General features: G+C 40.2%; 1 protein-coding gene across 2 annotated transcripts in view; it reads left to right on the forward strand.

The window, feature by feature from the left end:
- Positions 1-14,790, forward strand: part of CLVS1 (clavesin 1) — a 134,459-nt gene extending 119,669 nt beyond the window's left edge. For both annotated transcript variants that reach the window (XM_069731391.1, XM_069731392.1), the window contains exons 4-6: positions 1,723-1,833; positions 3,811-4,046; positions 13,337-14,790. In XM_069731391.1, coding sequence (XP_069587492.1) covers positions 1,723-1,833; positions 3,811-4,046; positions 13,337-13,424 — 435 coding nt within the window. In that variant the 3' untranslated portion in view covers positions 13,425-14,790. The remainder of the gene's footprint in view (positions 1-1,722; positions 1,834-3,810; positions 4,047-13,336) is intronic.
- The last annotated feature ends 3,674 nt before the right edge of the window (positions 14,791-18,464 follow it).

Raw genomic sequence — 18,464 nt, forward strand, 5'->3', positions numbered from 1 at the left:
TATTCACAGGTCAGCGGGAAGGGGTGATGAAATTAACTCGCATTATTTAATTATTTAGTTTATCCTTCAATGTTTGCAAGTCAACAAACTGCATAGCCTGGTATAATGTGTAATCAACATATCTGCAAATATCATTGTTCAGTGACCCTGCATCCCTGCTAAGATAACAGTACAATAAACTGTAGGAGCTGATATAAGAGGTAAATAACAACCATTCATCAATTTACAAATATCAATTTAACCTACAAGAAGAGTCAACATTTCAGACTCTTGACCAACCAAAGATAAAAACATCAATTTAAAAGTCTACAAATAGATAAAAGTCTATTCCTCCTGATTAACTGAAAATAGATGTCTGGTTAATTAAAATAAAATGCTGTGTCGTCACAGTGGCTTTGCAGACAGAAAACACTGTCCTCTTTTCCTAGTCTGAGTGGATCTTTCCGATGCGGCAGATGAAGATGTCAGCGTTGTCATATCATTTCACATGGCTGTGAGTAATTCAGATCAGTTGTCTCACGCCAGAATTTTATTTTTTACTAGTTGTTGAATTGCAACATGTCCTATGTCATCTACCTATTGGAATGTAGTTGCAATCCCCAGTATGTCAATAGGACAATCCAATCTGTTCACAACCAAATTAATAAACATAGGCACAATATTCAGACTTGAATCCTTAATCACAGCCTATGTAAGCATTATTTAATCACAAAGATAATAGCCATTTAAAATTAAGAATATTTGAACAAATACCTGAGAATATTCCAAATCGATTCCAAAGACTAATAACACAGGGGATCCTTTTGGATATTCAAACTTGCAACTTTGGCAGAATGAAAGTATCGAACATACAAGATTTGATGATTCAATTTCCCTAATGTGAAGTCTAATAAACTCTTTTCATTATTTTTTTTTCTATTTTTTTTTAAAGAGTTTCTCTATTTTGTTTTGTTTTGATTTCTTATTTTGTTTATATATATATATATATATATATATATATATGTTAATATAACCACTTTAAGAAGTTGCAATTTGCTGGCGATCACTGTTAGTAATTTTTTAGATATGTTTCAAAATTAACTATCTTCTGTTAAATGAATTTATTGTGGTTTATCATGTGTGATGATAATTGTAACATCATTACTAACTCTTTTAAAAGTCAGGGGTGATATCCTGTTTCAATGTATTTGAGAAAGGAGTTGTATCAACTCTGAAATGCATGCTGCAAAAAAAAATAAATTAAATAATAAATATTGTATCATTAGAAATTGCCTATTGTTGCTATCTTAAATATATTGCCGAATTTTCTTTATTTTCTTCTTCCTTTCTGTAATACTATTCTGAAAATCCTCTTTTTCTCAGAAGAGGCAATTTGCATAATAAAATATTACAAACTTTTGAATAAAATGTATTCTTAGCCAGAACCATGCATTCTTTCCTTTCTTTTCCCCCAACCCTTATTTGTAGTCCTTAATAACATTGGTTAGGCTGTAAATTCACCGAGTATTAGCCTATGCTAAGAGTTATGTTCCATAGGAGTCAGAACATGATCCTTTTTTGCTGACCAACTTGTATGTTTTAGTCAATCTGCACAGATATATAACTAGGCTGAATGATAAAATTGTAGTAAACGCATGTCTCTTGTGTAACGGATTGTCGTTCTGTCCAGCCGGCCACCCTTTTATATCCGGTAATGAGCGTCTGTTTTCCTCTCGCTCCTAGGACAGTTTTCCAGCTCGCTTTGGAGGTGTCCACTTCGTCAATCAACCTTGGTACATCCATGCTCTGTATACAATCATTAAACCTTTCCTAAAAGACAAGACACGAAAAAGGGTAAGACATAAAAACTGGTGGAAGGCTGCATCCCGGACTTTCTCCAAATCTCCAGAGACCTCTTTGAGTCTGTTTTTCTCGTTGACCTCTGAGATGAAGGCATATGGTGTGTTGTGGTCGCAGCTGTGAATTGCAGATTGCCTGAGTCTAATCAATAAAGCTATAGCAATGGATTACATTCAGCCTGAGTCTTTGGGATGAGAGCATCTTTGATCTCCAGAAAGAACAGGATCTAACCAGTCAGAAACTCATTTGTGATATGAAGGGGGAACATATTAAAACTACTGGCAGCACCAGAAGCTGTAATTACAGACAATCGCATAAAGGTCCAGCTGCCATACAGAACTGAGCATCTCTATCTACACCATAAGGCGCTCTATTTTATAATTTCATTATATTCCTGTAGCCGTATTTGTTCAGCTTTGACGTGATAAATCATACTTAGATAGAGGTGGAAGTAAGATATTTTCGATAAGACCCATATTAGAAAAATATTCCAATGTGCATTAATGGTTGACAGAGGATAATAAATCTTAGACTCCATGGGTCAATTCCAACCATTTTCTCTCCATTGGGCTAAATTCACACAACTGAATAAGAAGTCATTCAATTTTCATCCAGAAAAAATTTTTTTCATCTGTATGGCCATCCATCTGTATGGCCATCCATATGGATTACCTTTATATATCAGTAGTATGGCAATTAAAATTTATAAGACCATAAACAGTTTCGCATTGGAAAAAATTGCAATGTATCAGTAAAAATCAGATGCTATGAATGATTCATATAGGATCAATTTTTTTGCACACTCATAAACTTGAATAGGCAAATCTCATCCCAAATACAGAAGAGACAAGTGCTTGCCGTGATTTTGCGAACACGGACGTCTGAACAGCTCTGTGAAATAACATTTTTTCTGAGCGCTGTGACTTCGTTTTTCCCTTGGACTGAAACTATGATGTGAACAGATCCTTAAACTGAGAGCGGAGATCTTGTAAGAGTATAATGGCAGTGTATTCAGCTTAAATGGTGATTTGGGATTAAGGCACAGCACAAGTGACCCCATCTGCCTTCCTCGTGGACGATGTGAAGCTGTAGATGTATTCACCAACTCAGGTAGCACAGAGTAATAAATCACAAGAGGAGAGAATGAATTCAAATGTAACTCTGTCATCAAGAATTCAGTAATAGGAGTCGTACGCTGTAAATCAGTGAGAGGGTTAAATGATCATGTGGCCTAAGTGATTATTTGTGATGTCATGGTGTCATTGCTGTACAAGAATCTCATCTGTAACCTGCCCAAATAGCTGTTAGGCTAAGACTACACTCGCAACACTGGATCATAGGGTTGCTCTACAACATCAGGGGCATAACCTTAGTGGGTGCAGGGGCTGCAATTGCTGGGGAGCCTGGGATGGTGGGGGATCCAAATGATCCCTTTGGCCCATATGAGAAGACCAATGATAGCTGGGGACCATCTTAGAGAGATCCCATAGGGTCCATATGCTATTAGTTACAACATCACAACCAACAGTGGTGTAGACAAGCTAAGGTCTGAAGGTTTCTGTAACGCCGACCCAACAGTCAATAGAAATCTAAGTTTTAGGACTTCTGAGCAGGCACATTCACTATCATTAGTTGCATCTTGCATTGCAGCTGACAACATGACAGTTGTGATCTTATCAAGAATGTCCAGGACTCAACCATTGATTCCCTGCCCATAGATCGGTAGATGTCCGAAACCTGCTTCGGCGTTGGCCAGATATCAGTAGTGAACTAGGGTTAGCTCATTAATTCTGGAGTCCTGGAAAGAAAGAAACGTGAAAGAGTAAAAAAATACAAAGAAGTACAATCATTAGAATTAGCAGGATAGAAAGTATAGCACATAGTATGGGGAATAATTATGGATGAAGGGAAAATTTGTTCCAGTAATTATATTTTTTCTGTAACATTGACATGATTTGTTTTTATTTGCAGATTTTCCTCCATGGTAACAATCTCAACAGTCTTCACCAGCTGATCCATCCAGAATGTTTGCCCTCTGAATTTGGGGGTACACTTCCTCCTTATGACATGGGGACCTGGGCCAGGACTCTTCTTGGTCCTGATTACAACGATGAAAACGAGTATACTCACACGTCTTACAATGCTATCCATGTGAAGTACGCACCTAGCAATGTGGACAGGGACTGCTCTCCGAAATACATGAAAAGGTAATCTCTGCTCTCAATGCAATACCAGTGCCAACACGTTAGTCCTTTATTCTAAGCAATACTTTACAAAACATAAAAATGAGAATATACATCAGAATACACATCAGTGTCTCATAGTTCCTAGGCTACAAGTCAGAAATGTCAATCTTTATACACTTTGTGAGCCATATTCACTATTAAGTAAATCAATGGTGAGAAGACACATACAATGGGAAAGGGATAATGAGCAAGGAAATCCAAGAAATCATGAATCGGAGCCTGACTGCACAATTGAGAAAAAAACAGGTAAAGTCAGATGGGGACTATAGGGATAAACAAGACTAAACTGGCAGTGCTCCTGGACAGTTCCTTCCACAGTGGGAGACCTTCAATCTCCTAGAGCTCGGAGTGGTGTCGGACTTTACCTGGTTGAAATGGTGCAGCTAGGCTCTGATTAATGCTGCCTATGGTTTGGGCAAGAAGAATCACTTGACAGGACCCTTAAGGGACTAATGTATATAATGCTAGAAAATGAAAAAAAAAAGCCAAAATCAATTGTTTAAAAGGTGAAAAAATCCGTGTGTATGCATGCATATGTGTGAAGGATCCCTAACCATCCATTTTCTATAAATTGTATCAAAAAGCTGCAGTCACCGTTATTTCAGCATTTTGACATATATTGCAGTTATTTATGTTTTTTGTCTTATATTGAGTTATGTAATGTGTTTTGACATTGACAGATTGTTATTTTGATCCTCATTTTTCCTTTTTTCTATTTTGTATAATCTCTGTATTACATTAGATAAACTTGCTCTGAGGAAGGTCCACAAAGGACCGAAAACGTTTAGCAAGATACAAGCTACAGCTGATCTGTTTGTCCAGATGTAAAATAAATGACTTTATTTTCTACAAGCATTATTGGGTGCCAAGCTTTTTGATACAGTTGATTTAAGGGGCTGGAAACCCTACTTGAGCACCTCTACTCACAAATCTATAGAGTGCCGTGTATCTTGTTCTTGTTACATTTTCTATAAATGTCATCGAATTCGATTTTGTACACTATCTAAAATAACCCTGTTTCTCTTATCTTTATCCCAATTTCCTTTGGTTTATTGGAACTCTAAAACTATTTTCACACCACAAAAGACCATTGTAAACGTTTATTTAACCCCTTAATGACCGCCGATACGCCTTTTAACGGCGGCCGCTAAGGGTACTTAAACCACAGCGCCGATAATTAATGGCGCTGTGGAAAAAGTGAATAGCGCCCCCCAGAGTCGGATTTTCTCTGGGGTCTCGGTTGCCGGGGGTAGCCGAGACCCCAGGGAACATGATTCGGGTTTTTTTTTACCGACCCCCGAGTTGCGATCGCTGGTAATTAACCGTTTACCGGCGATCGCAAAAAAAAAAAACAGAACACAATTTGCCTTTTAATTTCTCTGTCCTCCGATGTGATCGCACATCAGAGGACAGAGAAATGGGGTCCCAGATAGCCCCCCGATACTCACCTGTCTCCCCCGGTGCTCCTCGTGGCTCCCGATGGGCGTCGCCATCTTTTTCCGGCAAAAAAAATGGCGGGCGCATGCGCAGTGCGCCCGCTGACTGGCACCGGGAGGATCTTTGCGGGAGGATCTTTGGGGTCTCGGCTGCCGGGGGTAGCCGAGACCCCCAAAGAACATGATCGGGGTCGGTTTTACCGATCCCTGTTTTGCGATCGCAGGTAATTAACTGTTTACCGGCGGTCGCAAAAAAAAAAAAGCAATCACACATCAGAGGACAGAGAAATAGGGGGATTCAGGGACCCTATTATACTTACTGGTGTCCCTGGGTCCTCCTGCGTCCTCTCCTGCCCGCCGGCATCTTCATCTGGAAAGAAAATAGCGGGCGCATGCGCAGTACGCCCACCATCTGTCGCCATCTGCCGGCCGGCAGGAGAAGAGCAGTTGGGGCTAAAATTAGGGTTAGGGTGGGGGCTAAATTTAGGGTTAGGGTTAGGATTGTGGCTAAATTTAGGGTTAGGGTTAGGGCTAAATTTAGGGTTAGGGTTAGGGTTGGGGCTAAATTTAGGGTTAGGGTTGGGGCTAAATTTAGGGTTAGGGTTAGGGTTGGGGCTAAATATAGGGTTAGGGTTGGGGCTAAATTTAGGGTTAGGCTTCTTTTACACTTGCGACGGCCCGACATACCGACGCACGTTGTGAAAATTGTGCACAATGTGGGTAGCGGATGCAGTTTGTCAACGCATCTGCTGCCCAGTCTATATCCTGGGGAGGAGGGGCGGAGTTACGGCCACGCATGCGCGGTCGGAAATGGCAGACGCGACGTACAAAAAAACGTTACATTGAACTTTTTTGTGTCAACGGTCCGCCAAAACACAACTGATCCAGTGCACGACGGACGCGACGTGTGGCTATCCGTCGCGATCCGTCGGCAATACAAGTCTATGGGCAAAAAACGCATCCTGCGGGCACATTTGCAGGATCCGTTTTTGTCCAAAATGACGGATTGCGACGAATGCCAAAGGACGCAAGTGTGAAAGTAGCCTTAGGACTAGGGTTAGGGTTGGGGCTAAAGTTAGGGCTAGGGTTAGGGTTGGAGCTAAAGTTAGGGCTAGGGTTAGGGTTGGGGCTAAATTTAGGGTTAGGGCTAGGGTTGGGGCTAAAGTTAGGGCTAGGGTTGCGGCTAAAGTTAGGGTTAGAGGGGATTAGGGTTAGGGTTTGGATTAGGGTTGGTATTAGGGTTAGGGTTGGCATTAGGGTTACACTTGGAATTAGGGTTAGGTTTGGGATTAGGGTTAAGGTTAGGGTTGGGATTAGGGGTGTATTGGGATTAGGGTTAGGTTTGAGGTTAGGATTGAGATTAGGATTAGGGGTGTGTTGGATTTAGGGTTTTGATTAGGGTTATGGTTAGGGTTGACATTAGGGTTGTTTTGGGGTTAGGGTTGTGATTATCGTTAGGGTTTTGATTAGGATTATAGATCGGGGTGGGATTAGGGTTAGGGGTGTGTTGGAGTTAGGGTTGGAGTTAGAATTGGAGGGTTTTCACTGTTTAGGTACATCAGGGGGTCTCCAAACACGACAGCCAATTTTGCGCTCAAAAAGTCAAATGGTGCTCCCTCCCTTCTGAGCTCTGCCCTGCGCCCAAACAGTGGGTTACCCCCACATATAGGGCATCAGCGTACTCGGGATAAATTGGACAACAACCTTTTGGGTCCAATTTCTCCTGTTACCCTTGTGAAAATAAAAACTTGGGGGCTACAAAATCTTTTTTGTGGAAAGAAAAATATTTTTTATTTTCACGACTCTGCCTTATAAACTTCTGTGAAGCACTTGGGCATTCAAAGTTCTCACCACACATCTATATAAGTTCCATGGGGGGTCTAGTTTCCAAAATTGGGTCACTTGTGGGGGGTTCTACTGTTTAGGTACATCAGGGGCTCTGCAAACGCAACATAACGCCCGCAGACCATTCTATCAAAGTCTGCATTCCAAAACGGCGCTTCTTCCCTTCCGAGCTCTGCCGTGCACCCAAACAGTGGTTTACCCCCACATATGTGGCATCAGCGTACTCGGGATAAGTTGGACAACAACTTTTGGGGTCCAATTTCTCCTGTTACTCTTGTGAAAATAAAAAAATTGGGGGCTACAATATCTTTTTTGTAAAAAAAAATATATTTTTTATTTTCACAACTCTGCATTATAAACTTCTGTGAAGCACTTGGGCATTCAAAGTTCTCACCACACATCTAAATACGTTCCATGGGGGGTCTGGTTTCCAAAATGGGGTCACTTGTGGGGGGTTTCTACTGTTTAGGTACATCAGGGGCTCTGCAAACGCAACATAACACCCGCAGACCATTCTATCAAAGTCTGCATTTCAAAACGGCGCTCCTTCCTTCCGAGCTCTGCCGTGCGCCCAAACGGTGGTTTACCCCCACATATGGGGTACCGGCATACTCAGGACAAATTGGACAACAACTTTTGGGGTCCAATTTCTCTTGTTACCCTTGTGAAAATAAAAACTTGGGGGCTAAAAAATCTTTATTGTGGAAAAAAAAATATTTTTTATTTTCACGACTCTGCATTATAAACTTCTGTGAAGCACTTGGGCATTCAAAGTTCTCACCACACATCTAGATAAGTTCCTTAAGGGGTCTAGTTTCCAAAATGGTGTCAATTGTGGGGGGTTTCCACTGTTTCGGCACATCAGGGGCTCTCCAAACGCGACATGGCGTCCGATCTCAATTCCAGCCAATTCTACATTGAAAAAGTAAAACGACACTCCTTCTCTTCCAAGCTCTGCGGTGTGCCCAAACAGTGGTTTACCCCCACATATGGGGTATTGACGTACTCAGGAGAAATTGCACAACAACTTTTGTGGTCTAATTTCTCCTGTTACCCTTGAGAAAATAAGAATTTGTGGGCGAAAAGATCATTTTTGTGTAAACAAATGCGATTTTTTATTTTCACGGCTCTACGTTATAAACTTCTGTGAAGCACTTGGGGGCTCAAAGTGCTCACCACACATCTAGATAAGTTCCTTAAGGGGTCTAGTTTCCAAAATGGTATCACTTGTGGGGGGTTTCCACTGTTTAGGTACATCAGGGGCTCTCTAAACGTGACATGGCATCCAATCTTAATTCCAGCCAAATCTGCATTGAAAAAGTCAAACGGTGCTCCTTCACTTCCAAACTCTGCGGCGCGCCGAAACAGTGGTTTACCCCCACATATGGGGTATTGGCGTATTCAGGAGAAATTGCTCAACAACATTTATGGTTTAATTTCTGTTTTTACTCTTGTGAAAATAAAAAAGTTCTGAAGTAAAATCTTTGCAAAAAAAAAGTTAAATGTTCATTTTTTCCATCCACATTGTTTCAGTTCCTGTGAAGCACGTAAAGGGTTAATAAACTTCTTGAATGTGGTTTTGAGCACATTGAGGGGTGCAGTTTTTAGAATGGTGTCACACTTCATTATTTTCTATCATATAGACCCCTCAAAATAAAAATACAAAGTTTGAAAATTGCAAAAGTTTAAAAACTTTCGCCATATTTCCATTTTTTTCATAAATAATCGCAAGCAATATCGAAGAAATGTTACCACTACCATGAAGTACAATATGACACGAAAAAAACAGTCTCAGAATCAGCGGGATCCGTTAAAGCATTCCAGAGTTATAACCTCATAAATTGACAGTGGTCAAAATTGTAAGAATTGGCTCGGTCATTAAGTACCAAATTGGCTCTGTCACTAAGGGGTTAATGCCAGCATTCATATCCCAGTCTTAAAGAGGACAAGGAGGTTAGACCAGATCTGAGCTTTATCAATACATCTCATAAACTCAGAAACCTAAACTGTGGTGGGGGGTGTGTTCTTTTCCTTGACTGTTGATGCCTGCATATTATTGGTCAGCATAATATAGGGAGAAGAAGTACACGCCTCCAGTGAAAACTCTGATTACACCCACTTGGACTTAAAAAGAATTAACTTATTAGGGGAAAAATACTTTGAATGCTGATATTTCCTTAATGGAGAGGCAGTATTACAAATAATAATAATAATAATTTATTCCTCGTTGCATCCACTATTACATTCTGTGTTCCGAATAATATGAAAAATTCAGTGAGAGGTCCTCTGGAGTAAGATACCTCTAAATTTTTAAGAACAAAATCTGTTAGTAGTTTATGTACATGTGGGGCCGCTGAAGTGCCACAAATTGATATCTCTGCTGACAATTAGCACATTTTGGGTATAATAACTATTGTTGGGCCATGGTCAGTCCTGTCCATTACCACTATATCCAACTCTGTGTTGGAACTGTGGAGAACCTGGCAGAAAGGAGACAAAGATGTCACACATTTTTGCATGAGTACATCTTGCACAAAAATCTGTGACATAAAACTGATGCAAGGTCATTTTTAAATGTCTACCCTTCTCGCACCCCTCCCACACACCATATGTCTTTACTGGGACAAGTTATATATAACGCATTGCAAAGTTTTAGGTCTGATACAATGTAATTAGCCATTGCTACACTGGTCACATACAAAGCTGCTTCACCCGTCTTCTACCAACCAATATACCAGATATATCAATGCTGTAAAGCAGTGCTGCGGCTAAAACAAACATGGTGCATAATTTTCAAGGTTTATATATCTAAATAACATGACAGAAATGGAAGAAGGCAGCCATCTATCTATCCCCAGTGGTATAGCTGCCTGCCCTGCAGCACAAGTGTGGCTCTGCCGTCGCAGCTGTGACTCGCAATCAGATTAATGGCACTGACCTACACCAAGGACATGTTGTCAATTAAAATAGCAATTTAATATTCCTCCACACGGTTTACACTCTGAATACTGTAGTACTGTGCTACGAATTCTTCTTGTTTCATAAGTCTGTGGGGTTTTTCATGTGATTATTATGTAGAGTTTTCATAATTGTAGGAAATATAGAGATCATTTACATAGATTAGGGCAAACATCTGAGCACACACGTGATAGTATAGGAGGGAGACATTATTGCCCCTTCTTAATGATCTATAAAAGGATGCATGGCCCATATACAAGTATTTTTTTTTCTAACATTCTAAAAAACAATAGGGCTAAGCTGTGTGACTGTCTGAAATTTTGCCTAAAGGTTTTGGGTTTAGCTATATTGGGATCATAGTGGAAATATTTCAATGTGAAAAACTTGGCTGGCACAATGCTGTTAGGCAACATCTGTTATGCCATGCATCTGTTAAAGAAAATCCATCAGTTTTTTGCCACCTTATCTGAAGGCAGCATAATTTAGGGGCAGAGACCCTGATTCCAGTGATGTGTCACTTACTTGATGCAGTTTTTATAAAATCATAGTTTTATCAGCAGGAGATTATCACTGAGGGATAACTTGGATTACTACCATGTTCTCCAATCCCATCCTAGCACTGACTGTCAGCTTTCTGTGTACACTGTGCATAGGCAGAAAGCTGTCAATCAGTGATGTGGGCTGATTATACATAGCTCAGCATTTAGAAAACTGATAGATCTGCAGCAGATAAAATAGTTTTTAAGCAAAACTGCAGAAATAAGCCCAGTAAGTGATACATCACTAGAGTCAGGGTTTCTGCCCCTATATCATGCTTTTTTCAGATGGGGTAACAAAAACCTGGTGACAGATTCTCTTTAAACATCAGTGGCTGGTATAGTGTAGAGATAGTATGATGGTTGGGTTACTCTTTTTTGGGTGCTGTTTTAGGCTGCAGTTTAAGCGGTGCAGCAACTTACTCCATCCACAACCATCACAAAAAATGTCAACACCATTTTATGTTTGGTGACAAGCGGCAACTATAGTCTATAGATTTGAATGTAACTCGTAAGTCACATGTGCTATGTGTCTCATTTGCAATCCTTCTGTGACGTTGCTGCTGAGAGCTTCTAGAGTGACGTCACTGACGTTCCTCTGTTGTTAGAGGCAGGAAGGAGAAATCAGGTAAAAGGGTAGAAGACAGGTGGGATAACAAGACCATTGCTTCACAGTGGGAACAGGGTAAAATAAGTAAATGTATTTAGAAAAAAAAAAATCCCTTGTTTCTGTAAAGAGGGGAAATGTGGACAACACCTTTAATACGGACTATGCACGGTATGTATAAAATCCAAAAACTTCAACATTTAAAAAGAGATTAAATAAATTGCAGTTCACTGTATAGTAACTTTCTTATTCCTACAATAAAGTAGTCACATTTGCGGTGTTGGTAAATACTGACTTTCCTGTGAATTAGATTTCTGTTCCCACAGGAAAAACCTGATCTCTTGGCTGTAAAAATGCTGCTTACAAAAGGCAGGTTTTGCTGAGTTTTTGCTGTTGATAAAGTTTAGCGTCCCCTACCCCAAAAAATTAATTTTGATTTAACTTCCTTCCTCCAAAAACACAGCAAAAATTGATACCTGTGTTTTTTGCTGCATTTTTGCACTCTTCCATTGTTTCCTATGAATGAAAAAACGCTGCACATTCACAGAAAAAAAGGTGAAAGAAGAGAGCAGCAGCATTAGGGGGGTATAGGAGGAGTTCCCGGGCAGCTTGCCCGAAGGCAAGATACCTGTAGAATACAGGATCTATGTAGCCGGCAGAATGGTGCAGCTATGGCTGGAGGGAGTCTCAGGATAGGGACCAGTGTGGATGGCCACCAGGAGATCAGGGATCAACTCAAGGTGAATTTGGGTTTATGACCGGGACAGGTGGAGCTTACCTAGCATCTCTTCCTAAGGAAGCCGGACTGGTGACACAAGTAGAACTGGTGAGCCTGGAACACGTGTGGAACAAAGTAAGTGCAGGAGATGGGAAAATTTGTCAGGAAGAATCAGGACTGTCTGAAGGACAGGGAGAGTGAGGAGATGCCACTTTGTGTGAACTGTGCTGCTGATTTGATAGATGCTTTGCTGCTTAAAGTTCAACTGTTGGAAAAGAATCTCTTCTCTGAAGTGATTTGAGGAGCCTACATGACAGCAGCCGAAAGGAATTTGATAGAGCCTGAGAGTGTGTTGTGGTGCATGTTACACATGCAGTACAAAGAACTTTATGTGACTTTTCATGAGCAAGGTGCCGGGGTGCTCACTGACTATTACTTAGTGGTCTCGTCCATGGCTGCCACCCCGTGCCACCTTGTTACACACCCATATGCAGCATTGCACTCTCATTTACAATGCGGACATATTTACAAGCCACTGAAACTAGCAAGATCTAGTCCACAAAGTGGACAGCACTAGTACATGGTGCTCGTGCACTACCACATTGACTTCCATCCGTCACACTACGGATCGTTGTGCACAGCACTCTCACCAAAATGACTGATTTGGCACTAAATGTGAAATTTCTGTGCGCCAACACATAATCTGTAACAGTGCAGTCGACATGCCTGATACCATTTTTATTCATATGTTCGTAGAGGCCAATGTACTTCATTTGGACCCAGGGCCCATATGTCATTGTTATATCACCACACCCTATAGCTAGATTTCTGATTTTCACAAGTTTGGTATAGAATTTATAACATTTATTAAAAAAACAAGCAAAAAAAGATCTGGCAATCGTGGTTATACAGTTAAATGCATACATAGTCCACACCAGCGGCGGACATATCATTTCTGCAACCTCTGGGACTACACAGGGGCCCAAGTGGTAAGGGGGCCCATTTATACCTCCAAAGCAGGTGACATTTTGCATTTTTAGGAGCTCTTGAGCTGCAAAGGGCCCATATAGTGTTCTTGCATAGGGTCCCTTTTCTGTCTGTGTCCGCCAATGGTTCACACAATGAATACGTTGTTTCTCTATTTCCTTCAGGTCCCAATCAGCGGTAGAACCTGGCACCCTGATGCACGAGGACCACAGAGACAGTGAGAACACTCAGCCACTGCTTGCCCTGGACTGATCTCCTGGACATCACTGCAATCACTTTACAATTCACCAATGGGTCTTTTTTTTTCTTTTTATGTCACTTTGCAAAATATTCACCAGCTACTTGGACAAATGCAAAGACTTGTTTAATTTCATTGCCATAGTGCCAATAACAGGAGCAACGACATAACTGTGAATATTCTGTAACTGCCAAAAAGGACCTAACAAAGTGCATTAGAGCTTTCCATATAGTAAGACATATACTGTACTGCCTAATGTCAAGGAAACAGAGGGTGCATTTTCTAGGAAAAACTTCTATGGCCAGTATTTTTATACCACGTCTTATGGATCCCAAGAGGTACCAAGTAAACACCAGCAGAAAGTTGGCAAAATATGACAGAGTTTAAGCAAATCTGAAGTCTAAATAGTGAATCTATTAAAGAGATCAGGTTAGTTGTTATCATATACGCATATACTGTACCTGGCACACTAACATATTTTTCACTTTTTGCTTATAACTTTTTGGAACTTGTTCTTGCCTTGTGGAATTGGATCCAGTATGTATTGAATGTTATTTGTACCAACGTACGCACATCTATTCACATGTACACAAATCAGACAGAATGTAAGCAGGTTACCCGTTATTGCCTGAGGTCCTGATTGGGTGGTCTGCACTGTTCACTACATATTAAAAGGCATTGCATTAATTAGTTTTTGTGTAATTAGTAATGCCGGTTATCATTACTAGTTTTTTAAATTCCCTAAAATTCTTCATGTTTCCCGGAACAGGGTCTAATAGCTGGGATTCCCAGGGATCCTCAACATTTGGCTCTACAGAGTCCCATCTGAACAGAGCAGAGCTCGGGCTATTGCACCTCTGCTCCATTCATTGTCTCTGAGATTGCTGGAGATAGCAAAGTGCTGTACTCTGACATCTTCAGCAGTCTCATACAGAATGAAGAGAGCGATGGTGCACCATCTTCACCTCATCTCCACACAGAAGGGAGGCTGCAGAACCCTATTCTCAGGATCGGTGGGTGTCCCAACTGGTGAGACTCCAAGAGATCAGTAGGTTATCCTCTATCCTATTGATGAGGAATACCTTAAAAACTTGATTAAAAGCTAATATAAGTCTAATGATGCTTCAAATACACCCAGCATCAGCCACTGCATACATAGAAATAATGGGGCCTCATGAAAAATCCCAACTTAGACAACCACCCAGGGCACTGGAACACATCACTATTCGTATTAAGATGGCATGGAGGTGGTGGCACTGGTGTCAGTATGTTACTGTCACTAAGTTTGAATGGTTGTAGAGGTGAAGCTAGGGCACTGGAGGAGGTCATCACCGCTGCCTTTCATGGTCCTCAGTGGTGCAAGGACTTTGACTGCTGAGTGTTCTGCTGCTTCAACAAGTACAGCGGTGCTTTAACCCTCAAGTTTGCAAGCATCACAAAAAAAAATAAACCCTGACCTCATCACCCACTGAAAGGTCAAATATTGGCCTGGGAGGCAGGGTTATTTAGCTTTGGGCCCCCCACTTTCCCAGCTCATGGAAATCATGGCAGCTGCATGATCTGCCTCCATTGGTTTACACTATAACACAGGATCAGTAAATCTCTCCAAGGCAATTTTTCAGCAAAGAGTATAAAATAAATTCATGATTTGTCTTTCCTTTGCAAATGCTTTTTAAAATTATATAAAATCTACATTATGATGACACATTTGGCTTATTGTGTTAATGTTCTTTTTCAATCACTTATTATTATGTTTCTACCCTTTTTTATGTGCCCGCTGAGTGGTTCTACTAACAGTTGTCTGGTTGGCAAACTCAGTCTTGGCTTGGGTATCACAGATGGCATTTTCTATTCACCTGACATTATATTTACTTTTATCAGTTGCAGTTCACTTAGCATCAAGAAATGTTAATTGTAATATACAATCTTGACTTTTATGTTCCACATAGTATGCAGTGGATGTAAAAAGTCTACACGCCCCTGCTTTGCCAGGTTTGTATAATGTAAAAAAACATACCAAGAATAATCATTTCAGAACATTTTCCACCTTTAATGTCACCTATATATAGTAATGCACAATTCAATAAAAAAAAAAAAAACCTGAAATCTTTTCGGAAGGAATATAAAGAATTAAAATAATGTAGTTGCATAAATCTGAACATCCTTAAATTAAAATTTTGTTGAAGTACCCTTTATATTCTTGACAGCATTCAATCTTTTTGGGTTGGGGTCTATCAGCATGGCACGTCTACTCTACAACTGGCAATCTTTGCTCATTCTTCCTTGTAGTCTTCCTTGTAGTCCTTGGATTCAGGACTGGGCCTCAGGTAGGGTAATTCTAAGACTTTGATCTTCTTCTGGCAAATCCATTCTTTTGTTGATTTTTAGGTATGCTTAGGGTTGTTGTGCTGAAAGGTAGAATTCCTCTTCATCTTCTGCTTTTTAGGAGAGACCTTAAGTCTTTGATGCAAAATTAACTGATATTTGAAACTGTTCCTAATTCCCTCTGGATTGACTAAAGCAGCAGTTCCAGCTGCTGAAAACAGCTCTAATGGATAATGTTACCTCCACCATGCTTCACTGTGGGCATGGTGATCTTTTGCTGATGTGCAGTGATGGCTTTACGCCAGACATACCTTTTGGAATTATGGCCAAAAAGTCTAACCTTGGTGTTATTAGACCATAATATGGTTTCCCACATGCTTTTGGCAGACATGATTTAGCTTTTGTCAAAACATAGTTGGACTTTGATGTTTTTCTTCATAAGAAAATGCTTTTGCATTCCCACTCTACCCCACAGGCCAGACATATGAAGAATACAGAAGAATGTTGTCACATGCACTACATAACCAGCTCTTAACAGAAATTCCCGCAGCAGCTTTAATATTGCTATAGGTCTCTACTTGTCCTTTGAAGGATGTCCATTTCTAGGTAATATCACTGTTGTGCCAAATTTAATCCACTTCTTGATCACCATCTTCACAGTATTCCATGGTAAATTTAATAAACAATAAGATCCCTTTGCTGCATTGTAAACTATATACAGTCCATGGCTTTGTTGTGAAATTTGAACAAGGAAATATCAGGAAAATCCTACTAGAACAGCTAAACTTTTTATAGGGTTAATCAGATTCACTATGAATAATGGCAGCTGTATACTGACTACTATTTGACATGAGTTTAAATATGCTTGGCTAATTGTGAATACCACCACATCCCGAATTATAAGAGGGTGTTGACACTTATGAAACCACATTGTATTAGTTTTGGAATTTTTATTTTTCCTTTCAAAATGATTTTAGGTTGTTTCTCAATGGTTTCGTACAAATTATACAGTAGGTGACAATGAAAGTGGAAAAGCTTCTGAAATGATTCTTCCTGGTATGACTGTGTAACATGACAGAAACCTGGCATTTTAACAAAGGTGTGTGTACTTTTCATATCCACTGTATATCACGTTAAAGGGTAATTATTACCAATCCAAAGGATCACTGGGGGTTTGACTGCTGGGATTTTCAGCAATCCTGAGAACAGGGCTCTGGAACCAGGAATCTGGCTGTGCAGAGACTTGTTTTGAATGAAGCAAAGATGTACATGCCCGACCTGTGCTCCATTCAATGTCTACAGGACGTCTGGGGAAAGTCATGGCAGTCCTATAAATAAATAAACAGCTGTACCTGGTTCAGTCCCATTTACTTGAATGAAATGGAGCTGCAAAAAACTATAATACAACCCCTGGCAAAAATTATGGAATCACCGGCCTTGGAGGATGTTCATTCGGTTGTTTAATTTTGTAGAAAAAAGCAGATCACAGTCATGGCGCAAAACTAAAGTCATTTCAAATGACAACTTTCTGGCTTTAATAAACACTAAAAGAAATCAAGAACAAAAAATGTGGTAGTCAGCAATAGTTACTTTTTTTATTCACTCAATTCTGAGGAAAAAATTATGGAATCATGAAAAAGAAACAAATAAAAAAACACTCCAACACATCACTAGTATTTTGTTGCACCACCTCTGGCTATTATAACAGCTTGCAGTCTCTGAGGCATGGACTTAATGAGTGTCACACAGGACTCTTCATCAATCTGGCTCCAACTTTCTCTGATAGCGGTTGCCAGATCAGCTTTGCAGGTTGGAGCCTTGTCATGGACCATTTTCTTCAACTTCCACCAAAGATTTTCAATTGGATTGAGATCCGGACTTTTTGCAGGCCATGACATTGACCTTCTGTGTCTTTTTTCAAGGAATGTTTTCACAGTTTTTGCTCTATGGCAGGATGCATTATCATCATGAAAAATGATTTCATCATCCACAAACATCCTTTCAATTGATGGGATAAGAAAAGTGTCCAAAATATCAACATAAACTTGTGCGTTTATTGAAGATGTAATGACAGCCATCTCACCAGTGCCTAGACCTGACATGTAGCCCCATATCATCAATGACTGTGGAAATTTGCATGTTATCTTCAGGTAGTCCTCTTTATTAATCTCATTGGAAGGGCAGCAAACAAAAGTTCCAACATCATCACCTTGCCCAATGCAGATTAGTGATTCATCACTGAATATGACTTTCATCCAGTCATCCACAGTCCACGATTGCTTTTCCTTAGCCCATTGTAACCTTGTTTTTTCTGTCTAGGTGTTAATGATGGCATTCGTTTAGCTTTTCTATATGTAAATCCTATTTCCTTTAGGTGGTTTCTTACAGTTCGGTCACAGACGTTGACTCCAGTTTCCACCCATTCGTTCCTCATTTGTTTTGTTGTACATTTCCTGTTTTGGAGACGTATTGCTTTAAGTTTCCGGTCTTGATGCTTTGATGTCTTCCTTGGTCTACCAGTATGTTTGCCTTTAACAATCTTCCCATGTTGTTTGTATTTGGTCCAGATTTTATACACAGCTGACTGTGAACAACCAATATCTTTTGCAACATTGCGTGATGATTTTCTCTCTTTTAAGAGTTTGATAATCCTCTCCTTTGTTTCAATTGACATCTCTCCTGTTGGAGTCATGATTCATGTCAGTCCACTTGGTGCAACATCTCTGTAA

This window comes from Ranitomeya imitator, chromosome 6, assembly GCF_032444005.1.
Source record: "Ranitomeya imitator isolate aRanImi1 chromosome 6, aRanImi1.pri, whole genome shotgun sequence".
Lineage (NCBI taxonomy): Eukaryota > Metazoa > Chordata > Amphibia > Anura > Dendrobatidae > Ranitomeya > Ranitomeya imitator.